This window comes from Balaenoptera musculus, chromosome 20 (genome assembly GCF_009873245.2).
Source record: "Balaenoptera musculus isolate JJ_BM4_2016_0621 chromosome 20, mBalMus1.pri.v3, whole genome shotgun sequence".
Classification (NCBI taxonomy): domain Eukaryota; kingdom Metazoa; phylum Chordata; class Mammalia; order Artiodactyla; family Balaenopteridae; genus Balaenoptera; species Balaenoptera musculus.
The window spans coordinates 24106632-24121117 of record NC_045804.1 but is presented as its reverse complement, the minus strand read 5'-3'; the positions used below and the strand labels follow the sequence as shown (position 1 = coordinate 24121117).

At 52.7% G+C, this 14486-nt stretch overlaps 1 protein-coding gene across 1 annotated transcript in view; it reads left to right on the top strand.

The window, feature by feature from the left end:
- ABCC3 (ATP binding cassette subfamily C member 3) overlaps window positions 1-12725 on the top strand; it is a 42832-nt gene extending 30107 nt beyond the window's left edge. Inside the window, 15 exon segments of the mRNA XM_036838340.1 lie at window positions 214-524; window positions 1604-1676; window positions 1679-1723; window positions 1726-1781; window positions 1783-1802; window positions 1958-1964; window positions 1967-2041; window positions 2044-2076; window positions 2078-2089; window positions 3137-3238; window positions 5586-5732; window positions 5882-6040; window positions 6614-6780; window positions 9194-9388; window positions 12043-12725. Coding sequence (XP_036694235.1) covers window positions 214-524; window positions 1604-1676; window positions 1679-1723; window positions 1726-1781; window positions 1783-1802; window positions 1958-1964; window positions 1967-2041; window positions 2044-2076; window positions 2078-2089; window positions 3137-3238; window positions 5586-5732; window positions 5882-6040; window positions 6614-6780; window positions 9194-9388; window positions 12043-12151 — 1511 coding nt within the window. The 3' untranslated portion in view covers window positions 12152-12725.
- Window positions 12726-14486: the final 1761 nt, after the last annotated feature.

The window sequence follows — 14486 nt, the reverse complement described above, 5'->3', positions numbered from 1 at the left end:
CCTCGCTCTGAATCTTTCTCCACTGTCGCAGCCCCAGGGACTCCCTAACCCACCCTAGCAGTCTACCTGCCGCTGGCCCTGCCTAGCTCATCCTAGCCATGCCCTGCCTCTGAGCCTGCCTAGTTCACCAAGGCTCTCCCCCATCTCGGAACCCGCCCCTACATGCCTGCCACCTGGCCCAGGTGAACGAGCGCCCCTCTCCTCCTCCACCAGGGCTCCTGGTGATGCTGTCAGCCGTCACGATGGCGGTGGGAGGTGTCCAGGCTGCGCGCTTGCTTCACCAGGCGCTGCTGCACAACAAGATGCGCTCGCCTCAGTCCTTCTTCGATACGACGCCCTCAGGCCGCATCCTTAACCGCTTCTCCAAGGACATCTGCATCATCGATGAGGTTCTGGCTCCCACCATCCTCATGCTGCTGAATTCCTTCTACAACTCCATCTCCACCCTCGTGGTCATTGTGGCCAGCACGCCACTCTTCGCTGTGGTCATCCTGCCTTTGGCTGTCCTCTACCTCTTTGTGCAGGTGTGCCCTGAGTGGGTGGGCGTGGCTTTTTGTGAGCATGGCCGTTGTGTGGCCGGGGCTCTCCCGGGGGCCACCAGTGGTGGGATGTAGGGAGGTCAGGCCCCACAGCTTCACAGCTGGATTTGGTTCAGTAAATACCTCTTTGAAACTCATTTTCCTCACCTGTAAAATAGAATCATAGACCCTACCTCACAGAGTTGTTGATAGGATAAAATGAAATCCTTGTAAATTGTGACTGGCCCTGGAACTCCTTCCTGCTGGCTATTTTTTAATAAAATATTGTCAACGGTTTGAGACACATTATCCTTCCCTTCTTTTTTAGATATATCTAAACTTACATACATGTTTTTAACGTGGACGAGTTTGATAACATTCAGATACAGCTACCTATAAAGGCATTTGTGTTGCTGAGCCCCTATCCTGCCATTAATTAATCAGTCAATGAAGGTAATCCACAGGCGGCCAGAAGCTCAGGCCTGTGTGTGAAGACTGTGCTCTGGGCTGGGATGGGGGACTCTCAGATGCAAATCCTACATGGCCCTGGCCATCTTGGGGCCCACAGGGTAGAAGATGGAAGGTGAGGCAGAAACTGTGTTTTTGTGGGGCTGAAGTTTAAACAACTGGGGGGTGGGGCGGGGAGAGGCTCTTTACGAAAAGAATACAAAATTATCTTATTTTTGCAAATTTTGCAAAATTTGATGTGTGTGAACACACTGCTAGGGCCCCTAAGTGGAGACAGGCATAGTCACAGGAGGCAAAGCAGAGTCAGTGCAATAATCTAGGCCCCCGCAGAGGTGAGGGGTGGGTCAGGAGCTGAGAGGCAATCGGAAAGGCTTCGTGGACACAGTGGCCTGGAAGAGTGAGCAGAGCTGACCAGAGGGGAAGGGTGGGATGGGTTCGTGGAGCCATATCAGGCCCCAAGTCTTGGGTTCTTCTGGGCGGAGCGGGAGGAAGGGAGCAAGGTCTCATGGGGCAGTGGGACTGACGGGGAGGTGGGCTCAACATGGGTCCAGAGGGTGTGCTGGACTGAGCTGGGGCCCACGGTCCTGACTCCAAGCTCTTTCTCCATCCCCTGTCAGCGCCTCTATGTGGCTACGTCACGGGCACTGAAGCGGCTGGAATCTGTCAGCCGCTCACCCATCTACTCCCACTTTTGGAGACGGTGACCGGCTCCAGCGTCATCCGGGCCTATGGCCGCCAGCGGACTTCGAGGCCATCAGTGATGCTAAGGTGGACACCAACCAGAGGAGCTGCTACCCCCTACATCGCCTCCAACAGGTCAGAAGCTGCTCCCTCAGCCCCTGCTCCTCCCATGAGTTTCCACCAGTGTCTCTGCGGGAGAGGACCCTGGTGTTCTGGGTCCAAGCCCCTCCTTCCCTCTGAACCGCCCCCTTCGGCATCTGCCCCGTTTCCTCCTTGCCTAATCCCCACAGGTGGCTGGGGGGGTCCGAGTGGAGTTCGTGGGCAACTGTGTTGTGCTCTTCACTGCACTCTTTGCTGTGATTGGGAGAAGCAGCATCTGAGCCCAGGGCTGGTGGGCCTGTCTGTGTCCCTATGCCCTACAGGTCCGCAGAGGTCTGGGTCCTGGGTCAGGGCACCACTGGGGCAGAGGCCACACAGGTTTCAACAAGCATCTCCTGGCACCTCGCTCTGCCCCAGATGGGGTCCAGCCACAGGTTCTGCTCCCTGGGACTGTGAGCTCCCAGTCAAGTGTGGAGAGTCACTCCCACACAGCAGGGGATTGGTACTGTGGGGTGCACAGACCTTAGGGAGGAAGGAGCCCAGAGGAGGTCTCTACCTTGGAGTGTTGGAGAAATTATCTTGGAGCTTGGCCCCAAGAGACAAATAGAATTTGCCCTGCCTGCACAAGATCTAGAGGTCAACCCTGACAGGTGGTTCCGGGGGCAGGGACGTGGAGAGCTGGAAATAACCTCATGTCACAAGCCTGCAGGAAAGTACACGGAGCAGGTAACTGGAGCCTGGGAAGGTCACCCTGATATCAGCCTATATTGTCAAAGCGTTAAATAACTGCAGATGGAATTTTGTGAAGCAGATCACATTTGGCAATGCCTCAGGTGACTCAGTCTTGAATGTTCTGTAAACAAAGGACAATCCAGACAGGTCAGGTCTTCTCAAACTTTAATGTGTATATGAATCACCTGGAGATCTTAACTGTAGATTCTGATACAATAGACCTGGGGCTCTGGCTTCAGCGTTGTCTATCAAGGACTCCTTGATCCACAAAGTGTGGTCCAAGGACCAGCTGCATCAACCTCATCTGTGAGCTTCTTAGCCATGTAGAATCTCGCGTCCCACCACACACCTACTGAATTAGAAGCTACATTTTAACAAGATTCCCTGGGAAATCTTTCTTGGCATATTAAAGTTTAGGAAAACACTGGGCTGGGTGGCCTTTTGTTAAGTCTGCATTGTCACTGCCTGAGGTACCGTTGTGACTTGAGCCCCAGGTGGCACATCTATGGGTTTGCCCAGGCCCCCCTGGGTCATAGCTGGGAAGGATAGGAGCATAGTCAAGGAGTCTGAACTCCTCCCAAAAGCCATTTCAGGGGGAAGAGAGATTGCCCCGCTTATGACCCAGTCCCTTTGGCTAGGTGACGTTGGCTCTGAACTGGATGATACGAACGATATCAGACTTGGAGTCTAATATTGTGGCCGTGGAGAGAGTCAAAGAGTACTCCAAGACGGAGACTGAGGTGGGTACGGGATGAGCCTGGGGCAGGGAGTGGTGCTTGGTGACCCACCATCCCTACACCCCCAGGCCAGTTGTTCAGGTGGCTCTTCATTCATTCATTCATTCATTCAACCCTTCTTGAGTGTCAACCAGAGGTCTATGTGAGGAGGTGTAGAGCCAAGACAAGGTCTGCCCTCAAGCAGTTCATGATGTAGGGGAGCGGACAGCTCCCGTTGTTCCCAAGCCCTCCTTGGTCACAGTACCTTGTCCTCCCTGGGACCCCCAGTCCCGTGCCCTGCCTCTGTCCCTCTGTCCATGAGCTCATCCAGCCTGGATCCTATGCTCCACCAGTGCCCAGTGCTCTCAAGTCCCTTGCCCTTCTCTCTCTCAGTCATCCTCACCCAGACGAGCCCATCTGTCTACCTTCTGAAACATGCCAGTGCTCAGCTGCTAAAACGTTGCTGGAGAAAATCATTGATTTTACTTCAAGTTTATAACCACACACCACGGCTGGGTGTTCCTGTTTTGCTTCTCCAAGAAGCATGTGTTCCCACTTTCAGAAAGTTCTGTTTCGACCATTCTCTTTCCTTAAACCCCCCACATCCCCTTCTCCCTGTGCTCAGTCATCGACCGAATCACTCAGTCATCGGTCCATCATAGGCTCAGTCATCACCTTGCCTAACGCTTCAGTGAGAAAACGGCTTACAAGATGTGAAACTCCCTCAGCCTTCCTGCCTCCAGACTTTCAATCTGCCTGTGTCCCTTCCACCTTCTTCCTTTCTCATTCAAAGTCCACTCCCTCTACTTCTTTGCATGGCCACCCAAGGACTTCACTTCCTCAATCACACCCTCCATCTGCTACATCATCCATCTTGCTCCCTCTGTTGGATGATTCCCATCCACACGCAAAAATAAGCTCTTGTAGCTTCCATTCTAGACACTCAAACCAACCCTCCCTTTCCCCTGTATCCTATGTCCCATTTCTCTGCTCTCCTTTGTCGTGAAACTGGCTTTAAAAATATGGTCTGCAGGTTGCTCTCCCCACTGCCTCATCACCCTGGTAGCCTGGTTTCTGCCCCTATCACTCCACTGAACCCACTCACCAATGACTTTCCCGCTTCCCGACCTAGGGACACTTTTCTGTTCTCATCTAATTCAACCTCTCAGCAACATTCAGACAAATAGCCCCTCGCTCCTACTTGAAAGCACTTCATGGCTTCTGTGACCTGAGCTCTGCCCTGTCAGCCCCCATTGAGCCCCACCCCACCTGTTCCTCCCAACCTGGCCTCTCCTGCTCATGGGGCCCCCATCTACCCCTGTCTTCCCCATGCATCCCCTATCATTCCCTCATCCCCCATTCTCTGGGATCTTCCAATTCTCCCTCTTTGTGCCTGACATTCCCATATCCCCTCTCTACACACATGATCCTGTCTCCACATTCTCAAAAATTCTGCCCCCAACCCTACTGTCCATTCTCTTGACACCTCCTCAAGAGAGCGGTCTACCTATACTGGCTGCTTTGCTTTTTGATTGCTGACAGTCTGAACCCCCATTTCAAAACACCCTCCACTCTCCCTCCTCTAAATAGCAGCAGGGAGATCCTTTAAAAACACACCAAATCATGTTATTCCTCTGTGCATGGCCCTACATCTTACTCAGGGTAAAAAAACACAGTCCTTAAAATGGCCAGCAAAGCCCTATGTGATGGGGCCATCCACTACTTGTCTCCTACCTCTCACCTTTGTCATTGCGATCCAGAAACACACCTGGAAGTATTTGTACTTGCCGTTCCCTCTGTCTGGCATGCCCTTCCCCCAGATATCTACTTGTCTTGTTCCTTCACTTCCTTCAGGTCTTTATTTAAATATCACCTCCTCCAGGAAGCCTTCCCTGACCACCCTGTACAGTAATAGCAACACCAGACACTTATCCACACTCATCACCATCTGACATTATGTAGGACTTACTTATTGTCAAACTGTATGCCCCCTAGACTCGGGTGTAGTAAGCCTCATGGGGACAAGGACTTTGTCTTGTTTACACTGTGACCCATACCTGTCACGGAGTAGCCACTCAAAATAAAGAATGGTGAAGTGAAGGAAGTGAGGGCAGTGGGAAGGGGCCGCTTAGGGCCGTGGGGCACGGGGGGGATAGGGAAGAGCAAAGTTCTGTGGGGAATAATGTCAGAGGGATAAAGAGACATTGAACCACAAGGTTGGGCCACATGAGCACCAGGGCCTCCCCGCCAGGGTCCCTGGTGGGTGAGGATGGCAGGGGCCTGGGGAGGGAGGCAGACCAAAGTTGGGAGATGGCTGGGCTGGGGAAGAGGTGCCCCCCTGATGAGGATCCTGTCTTCCCCTGGCGGCCAGGCCCCCTGGGTGGTGGAGGGCAGCCGCCCGCCAGCGGGCTGGCCACTGCAGGGTGAGGTGGAGTTCCGGAATTACTCTGTGCGCTACCGGCCGGGCCTGGAGCTGGTGCTGAAGGACTTGAGTCTACAAGTGCGAGGTGGCGAGAAGGTGCGTGTGGGGCGGGTTTTTCCCTGGGAAGCGTGGGTCTGTGGGATGGCAGGGGCCCAGCCCAAGGGTCTGCTTGGCCTCCCAGGGGAGTCCTGGCAACAGCCCCGCTGACCCCCAGCCTCCCCCTGACGGCCCCCCACTGCCTCCAGGTGGGGATCGTGGGCCGCACTGGGGCTGGCAAATCGTCCATGACCCTCTGCCTGTTCCGCATCCTGGAAGCCGCAGAGGGCGACATCCTCATCGACGGCCTCAATGTGGCCGACATCGGGCTCCATGACCTGCGTTCTCAGCTGACCATCATCCCCCAGGTAGCAGCCTGGCGTGGGCTGGCCACACTGACCAGTGACTCTGGCGGCAGGTCCCACCCCTGTTCTGTAGCTTGGAGTTCAAGACTGGGACCTCTCTCTGGGAGGCTGGAGCAGAGCCACAGAGCGGCCCCCCGTCGTGGGTCTGGAAGGGTCAGACGTCTCCTGCCCAATAAGACCCTGTCCTCTGACCTCTTGGACCAGCAGAACAACAGGCCCCTCCACACAGCCCACCCCAGAGACCTTCTATCCTGGCCTCCTGGTTTCATAGCTCTGAATTACATTTCACTTTTTCTGACTCCTCTGGGGTATTTTTTTCTGCTGACTGGACACTTTGGAGTCAGATTAGCGGTTCAGGTTTCTGCCTTAGCGCAGGATTTTGGGTTGGCAAAGCTGAGGTTTATCACTTCCCCACAGGCGTTTTTCTATCTCCTTGGCCATTGCCTCCCTCCTGGAGGGCTGGAGTCAGAGTGGGAATGCCGCCACCTCAACCCCTTTCTTGTTCCCTGACCTTGGGGCCCATGGCTTCCTATGGGGCCTGAGCTGCCTCCCTCTGAGGCCTTGCTTTGTCCCCAGGACCCCATCTTGTTCTCGGGGACCCTGCGCATGAACCTGGACCCCTTTGGCAATTACTCGGAGGAAGACATGTGGCGAGCCTTGGAGCAGTCCCACCTGCACACGTTTGTGAGCTCCCAGCCGGCAGGCCTGGACTTCCAGTGCTCCGAGGGCGGGGAGAATCTCAGGTAACAGCTGGGAGTGGGTGGGTCAGGAATAGCACTCTGCAGCACTATAGAGGGTCTAGCATCAAACGACACCAAATCCAGGCCAGCCCCCTCCTGCCCTCCCACTCCCATCTCAGCCAGCGTGAACTCAGGGGGCACTGTCTTGTATTGAGCATATTCTGTGTGTCAGGCACTGTGCACTACTTCACTGACTCCTCACACAAGCTCCAGAGAAACTGAGGCAGGGCCAAAGTCACACAGCTGGGAGAAGACATGCCTGGGAGATTCCAAAGCCCTAATCGGTCCTCTCTCGTGAGATTGTCCATGTTGTGCTTGGCCTGAGGAGGGGCTGTGGACTGAACCTGTGGAGCAGATAAGAGGAAACCTACAGAGCTTTAGAGAAATCTTATATATTTTCCAAGGTGGATGCAGTTTTGTTTGTGGTTTAGAAGTGGGCAAAGTGAGCTCTCCGGGCCTTTCTTTGCTTCCTTATAGCCCCCGACCTTATATCACCAGTCACTGTGCCGTGTATCAGGGAGGGCCAGAGTCACTTCTTACTGAGTCTAAAGGCTTGAGGCACTTGTACCCATGTTAGTTGTGTGATTTGGAGCAAGCTGCTTAACCTCTTTGTGCCTTCTTTTCCTTTACTCTGATGGGATAATAACAGTCCCATACCTGTTAGCACCATGCCGCCCGATAAAAATATACTATGAGCCACATATGTGTAAATAAAATTTGTCTAATAGCCACATTAAAAAAAAAGAAAAAGAAACTGATGAAATAAATTTTAATTGTGTATTTTACGTAGCCTAATATATCTAAAATATCATTTCAACATGTAATTGATACAAAAGCTATTACGGATAGTTTGCATTTTTTCAAGTATAAAATCCCGTGTGTATTTTTACACGTACAGCACATCTCAATTCAGACTTGTCGTATTTCAAGTGGTCAACAGTCACATGTGGCTAGTGGCCATCATTTGGACAGAGCAGTCTTAGGGTTATTGTGATGAAATGGAAAGCACTTAGACTGGATATACTCCTGAGAAACTTAGCTATTCGTATTATTCTACTCGGTCCATACCTATGGACTGGACTCTCTCCAGAAAAAACAAAAACAAAAATCTGTACATTTGCTCAGCACTTAATAGTGTTCAAGGCACTTTGGCCTCTACTGTCTCCTTTAATCTTTCCTGCAGTCCTGTGGGCCAGAAATGAGGGTCCAGAGTATAAAATTATTTGCCCAAAGCTGCTCAGCTAGCAAGGGGTGGGGCAAGGACTCAGGGAAGTGGGAGCTTTTGCCCCAAAACTTTCCTAACTGCATCATAGCCACTCGTGGGATGCCCCCGCCTCCCCAGGCAGCCCTGTAAGAATGAATGTGCACAGTACTTGGATTTCACTTACACAACCATGTTGGGGGTGGCTGGCGGACGAGCCTAGGCTTTCAGACCCTGTGCCCCACAGCTGTTTTTTGGTCCATTCTCCTATCCTTGCTTGCCATCAGCACCTCTCCCCAGAGCATCCCCTCCGTCCCCACATCCCCCAGGATCTGAGACAGAAATCCACTCCCCTCCTCCCTCATTGAGCTTGTAGCCACTTTAAGTGTAACCTGTATCCTGTGCCAGTCCCACCATAAATCAGCCCTGAGCTCTATCTGGCGGCTCATTCTGCTGCCAAAACCTTCATTAGTTGCGGGAATAGGACGGGGAGAGAGCCTGGCCTTCACTCGGGCTGTAGTGACTCACCCCTGCGGGAAGGGCTGAGGTATTTGTCCCTGGGTGTGGGGGGTGCTGCAGCCTCTGTGGTTGGGAACACAGCCTCTCTTTGTTCCTTAGCTCTAGCTTCCAAGGCAGGAGGTGGAAGGTATGCGTTCCACCCCTCCCCCACCTTCCCAGGGATCAGACACGGGGAGCCCCCCATAGCCTCCTCTGCCCTGTCCCTTCCTTGTTCCCACAACGGAACCCTGACCTATATTCCCCATGGGGGCAGAAGATGACTAAATTGTGTGATATTAGGCTCAGCAAGATAACATGATGTGTGCAAATATCCAGGAGGAGTCATTTAAGTGTGTTATTACTAAGGTGTAAATGACTGATAGATTGAAGCAGAAAAACACGGTGACACTAGTTGAGGAGTGAGGATAGGGAAGAAAGCACAGGAAGAAGAGGCCAGGGGTGCCAGAGACAGACTGGGGATTTCACAATGTTGTTAAGTACTGGCTCTACCCGCAAGGCCCCTCATTATCCCCGTGGTGTCCAGACCTCAACTCTGTGTTCCAGGAGTACTGGGCTAAGGCAGAAATGGGAGAGGTTAGACAGAGAGCCAGCCCTGGGCCATTGGGAAGGAGTGGAGACAGAAACAGTTTGGGGAATGAGGCCTGGGGGCAGGTTGGGGGCACCCAGCTAGAGATACCTTGCCTTCCCCATTTTCAGCGTGGGCCAGCGGCAGCTCGTGTGCCTGGCCAGAGCCCTGCTTCGCAAGAGTCGCATCCTGGTTTTAGACGAGGCCACAGCCGCCATCGACCTGGAGACTGATGACCTCATCCAGGCCACCATCCACACCCAGTTTGAGGCCTGCACGGTGCTGACCATCGCACATCGGCTCAACACCATCATGGACTACACCAGGTGGGGCACCGGAACCCAAGCAGGGAGGGACCTGGTGGGGTCACCTGGGCCGTGGGGAAGTGGCAGGCAGATTAAGGTTATCTGGATATGTGGATATGGGAGCCTCGTGGGATCGTCTAAGGTTTTGGGGGGGGGGGGGGGGTTGCAGAACAGTGTGGGTTATCTGGGCACCGGGGGCACAGTGATGCTTTCTGAGACACAAGGGACGCTTTGGGGAAGGGGCACACTGGGGCTCCCTAGGCATGGCTCACCTCCCCCCCCCACCCCTTAATACTATGAGGTGAGGGGAACCAGATCCTTCATGCCAAATCCCGTCACTTCCTGAGCACTGTTTCCAGAGTGCCCACATGGCCATGGCTTCATTTGAGCCTCATTCCCATCCTGTGAGGTAAGTGCACAGACCAGGAAGCCACTGAGGAAAGGTGCACGATGCTCGGGTCCCACGCGGAGTAGATGCTTTGTCGTGGGAAAGCAGAGGGCTGAGTCCCAAGCCTGGCTCTGCTGCTGCCTGCTGTACGACGTTGGGCAATTCACAAAACCTTCATGAACCTCTCTCTCTCAGGGTTGTTGTAAGGAGTCAATGAAATAAAGCGTTAAAAGTGCAGGTGAAAAAAAAAAAAAAAAAAAAAGTGCAGGTGACTGGAGGGGTGGGATAGGGAGGGTGGGAGGGAGACGCAAGAGGGAGGAGATATGGGGATATATGAATATGTATAGCTGATTCGCTTTGTTATACAGCAGCAACTAACACACCATTGTAAAGCAATTATACTCCAATAAAGATGTTAAAAAAAAAAAAAGTGCAGGTGATCCTAGGAAGTGCTGTCCTTTATTGTAATTCTCCCTAGAACCAGCTTCTCAAAGGATTAGGGAGGGAGCCTTGCTCTTGGTATCTTATGGCTTCGTTGGGGAGGCAGCTCACTCAGCCAAAAGGAAAAAAACGTGACCTGTTTGCTCACTGTGCCTAATGTCAAGGTGTGCTGCTGGAGGACAGGGGAGGGGCTGGGTGACTCAGAAGCCTGATGGAAGCGACCTGGTGCTGGCCTGCCAGGCTGGCTCCCTTGGAGACACGGGAGCTCGGAGTGAGGAAGAGGCAGGAGGCTGCAACAAATCTATTCTGAAGGAGTATAGTGGGAGTACATCAACAAGGCTTCATTCACAAAACAAACACCTGCAGGGCATGGGGAGGTGGGGAGATACATGGACAGGGCAATGGGCAGACCTTGGCCCTCTCTCAGAAGTTCCCCACACGGCTCCCAGGGGCTTGGGAACCAAGCTGAGAATGCCTGATGCTACTGTCTGTTCCATCCCTACCACACCGCCCCCCTCCACTCCCATCCAGGATCCCACTGGGAGAAGGGAGGGTGGGCAGGAAGGCCCAGGCCCTGGGTCCAGACAAGGGAAAGGGCTGGACTGAGAGGATCTCTTCCCAGGCCTAACTGAAAATGGTTTTCACCAGCAGCCCTGAGGGGCAAAAACTCGAACTGACCTTGGGGGTTGGGAGTTCAGTCATTCGAGTGGGGCAGGCAGAAGTTAATCAAATAATCACGCTATTGAACGTGTAATTAGAGCCTTCAGGAAGGAAGCAGGGGTCCACACGTGTAGGCCAGAGGAAGCCAATCCACACAGGGCAGCCAGGACACTTACTCTCCAAAGGAAGGGAAGCACCAGCCAAGCCCTAAAGGATGAGTAAAAGTTGGGGAGCAGGGGAGGAGATAGGGTAGGGAGGGAGCTGAAAATTTCAGGAAAAGGCTGCATCACATGCAAAGGCCCTGAGGTAGGAGGGCACATGAGGCTGGAGTAGAAAGGGTGAAGGGGCAGTAGAACCAAGAGGAGAGGGAGGAAGAGACAGGCCTCACTCTGCTGCATTTTGAGGACCATGGGAAAACATTCAGTCCTTACCCTAAGGGCAATGAGAAGTCACTGAAGCGAGGGGGGCAGTCTCCTGGGCTTCCATTTGGGCAGTGGCTAGGCAGTGATATCCACAGACACACATCTTCCCAGGACACGTTTCTGGGAGCCCCATAGGTGGGGAAACAGAGTGGGTGCAGTCCAGGCCCTCTTATTGAGGAGCATCTCCTGGGACTTGGGGGAACCTTTCTGCTCCTGCCTCAACCTGGGAGCCAGCCTGTTGGCCCTGCACCAGGTGCACCCTGTGTTTAGTTGGCAAGAGATTCTAATCCCAGGCCCAGGCTTGACTGTGTGTGTGTGTGGGCGGGGGGAGATCCACCCATCAGCAGCAGCCAGATTTGCAGCCAAAGTCCCACATTCCAGCATCAGGCCTCACTGCAGCCCAGTTTCCCGCCGTGTGCCTTTCTGAGTTGGCACAAAGCAGATGGAAGCACACAGGCCCTGTGACCCTGGCGAAGGGAAGGGCTCATTAGGGAAGGTTTTCAGAGCCGCGACTAGCAAAGATGAATCGGACCTTGTGTTTGATCCCAGAAATTGCCTCATCTGCCAGGACAGCAAACGGAGTGGCTAAAATAACCAGCCTTGCAAGCATGCACATGTGGTGTAGCGCTGTGTTGGGTGGGTTGACTGAAGTGGGAGGGTCGGCATGTCACTGCGGGGCCTGAGCAGTACCCAGAAGGGCAGGGTTGGACCATGAAACCAGATCTGGGCTGATGGAGACCTGACCACTTCTTTTCTTTGGCTAGGGTCCTGGTCCTGGACAAAGGGACAATAGCTGAATTTGATTCTCCAACCAACCTCATTGCAGCCAGAGGCATCTTCTACGGGATGGCCAGAGATGCTGGACTTGCCTAAAATATATTCCTGGGATTTCTTCCTGGACATTCCTGGTTTTCATCAGGAAGGGAAAGGACACCAGATATGTCTACAGAATGGACTGGATGGCAAACGCTGGGGGCATTTGTCAGGTTTTTGTCCCTGTTAAGTGCCTGGCAGGATAACCATGCTAAATGCTCCAGGTGAGGAGGTGAAGCCCAAGAGGCAAATGACATGCCCGAAGTCATAGCTAATTTGAGGCAGAGCCCAGACTAGTCCCCAGGTCTCCTGATTCCCAATGTGGTGTTATTTCCACACTGTACTGTTTTCAATCATCATTTCATGGTATGACCTCCCTACCCCCATGATTTTTCATATTTTCTACTCTGAAGTTTTTTTTTTTAATTTTAATAAAGCTTTTTCCTTCTGGAACAGAAGACTGCCAGGTCAGGCCGTCCCTAGGAACTGAGTCTGGTACTCTGGGGTGCTGGCCTGGATCCATTAAAAATGGAGCACTGATGAAATAAAGCTACGTGTCAACAATACATACACCCCAATGTAGCCTTTCTCTGTTCACAAGGTCTGGGGGCTAGGACCTTTAGAGGAGGCAGGGAGGAAGGAGGGAGAGACAGAGGTAACCTTTATACACATCTACATGGCTGGAATTATCTGAAAACTTCAGACCCAAGAACTTTTGGCTAGAGATATTGTCTTCACAGCCAAAATTCACTGGGTAATTGCCAGTAGTTCCTGCGCTGCTGTGCAGATATTGTAAAAAGGTGAGAAATAAAGCCCCTGAAATCTGACCCGAGGCTTCTTGGGAAAGCTGCTGTGAACACCTCCACATTTTTTTTTTAAGTTCATTTTATTTTTTAAATTTATTTATTTTTGGCTGCGTTGGGTCTTCGTTGCTGCACGCAGCCTTTCTCTAGTTGCGGTGAGCGGGGGCTACTCTTTGTTGCAGTGCGCAGGCTTCTCATTGCGGTGGCTTCTCTTGTTGTGGAGCACGGGCTCTAGGCACACGGGCTTCAGTAGTTGTGGCACATGGGCTCAGTAGTTGCTGCTCACGGGCTCTAGAGCGCAGGTTCTCAGTAGTTGTGGGGCACGGGCTTAGCTGCTCCACGGCATGTGGGAACTTCCTAGACCAGGGCTTGAATCCGTGTCCCCTGCACTGGCAGGTGGATTCTTAACCACTGCGCCACCAGGGAAGTCCCGAACACCTCCACATTTATGTCATCCCTCAGACCACTACGCCTGCTTCTCTAGGGCAGGGGTCCCCAACCCCCGGGCCATGGACCGGTACTGGTCCATGGCCTGTTAGGCACCGGGCCGTACGGCAGGAGGTGAGCAACGGGCAAGCGAGCAAAGCTTCATCTGCTGCTCTCCATCGCTCCCCGTCGCTTGCATTACCGCCTGAACCATCCCGAGCCCGCTCCCCCCCACCCCCTCCATAGAAAAATTGTCTTCCATGAAACCAGTCCCTGGTGCCAAAAAGGTTGGGGACTGCTGCTCTAGGGGATGAGAAATGCATGGTGCTTTATTTCCTTGCCCCTTTAACAGTCTGTTCCGGACAGGTCCCCATCACCAGTGAGATCTCCAAGTCATTCATCTTCCTCACTCTGGCTGAAGTTGAATGTTGGAGCACAGAGCAGCCAGAGGCTGCCCCCTATCCTGACAGTCCCAGGCTGGTAAATGAGATGAGGGGGTGAATTAAATTTGCTTTTTTTGAGCAAAGCCAATGAAGTGTTTATTTTTTCTGCAGGTCAGAACTTACTTGGCACATGGCCTTCTATTTGGAAGGGATCTCTTCTCTTTGTTACCTTACTAAGTTTTCTGGTCTCCTCTGACTCTCATTTCTTCAAACTTTACTCTTGGTATAATGTGACTGGTTGTGGGTGATGGCTTTTTTTTTTCCCTCCACCCTAAATGGTTTGCAGTAGGTGTGGAGATGGCTCCTTTGATCTGATTTTTCTATATGCATCGGGCCAGCCTGTGCTGCAGGACTATTTGTTAAAGGTTAATCACATTTTTTTTGGCAGGCTGTTTCTGCCCAGGATGTTTATGAGTGTATAGAAGAAGACTTCCATCCTTGTGATAAAGCAAGTATGAAAGCACAGATGCCCAAATTATTCTGCCTCTCCTTGGAGCTAAGAAAAGGTCTCTGCTATGCTCCCTGATTTATCAGGCCGATTTGGCATGACGTCTGGCTTGTGAGGCTCTAGCTGCCCCAAACCAACAGAAACGTAGATTCATTCGGCATCATTCTCAGCTAAAGATCTGAAGGTGTAAGGCTGTATTTCCTCTCCTGTCTTGGGAGTTTGCCTCTGAGCTCATTGAGGCCCTGACAGGTGCTGACAGCCCAAAGGAGAGGCTC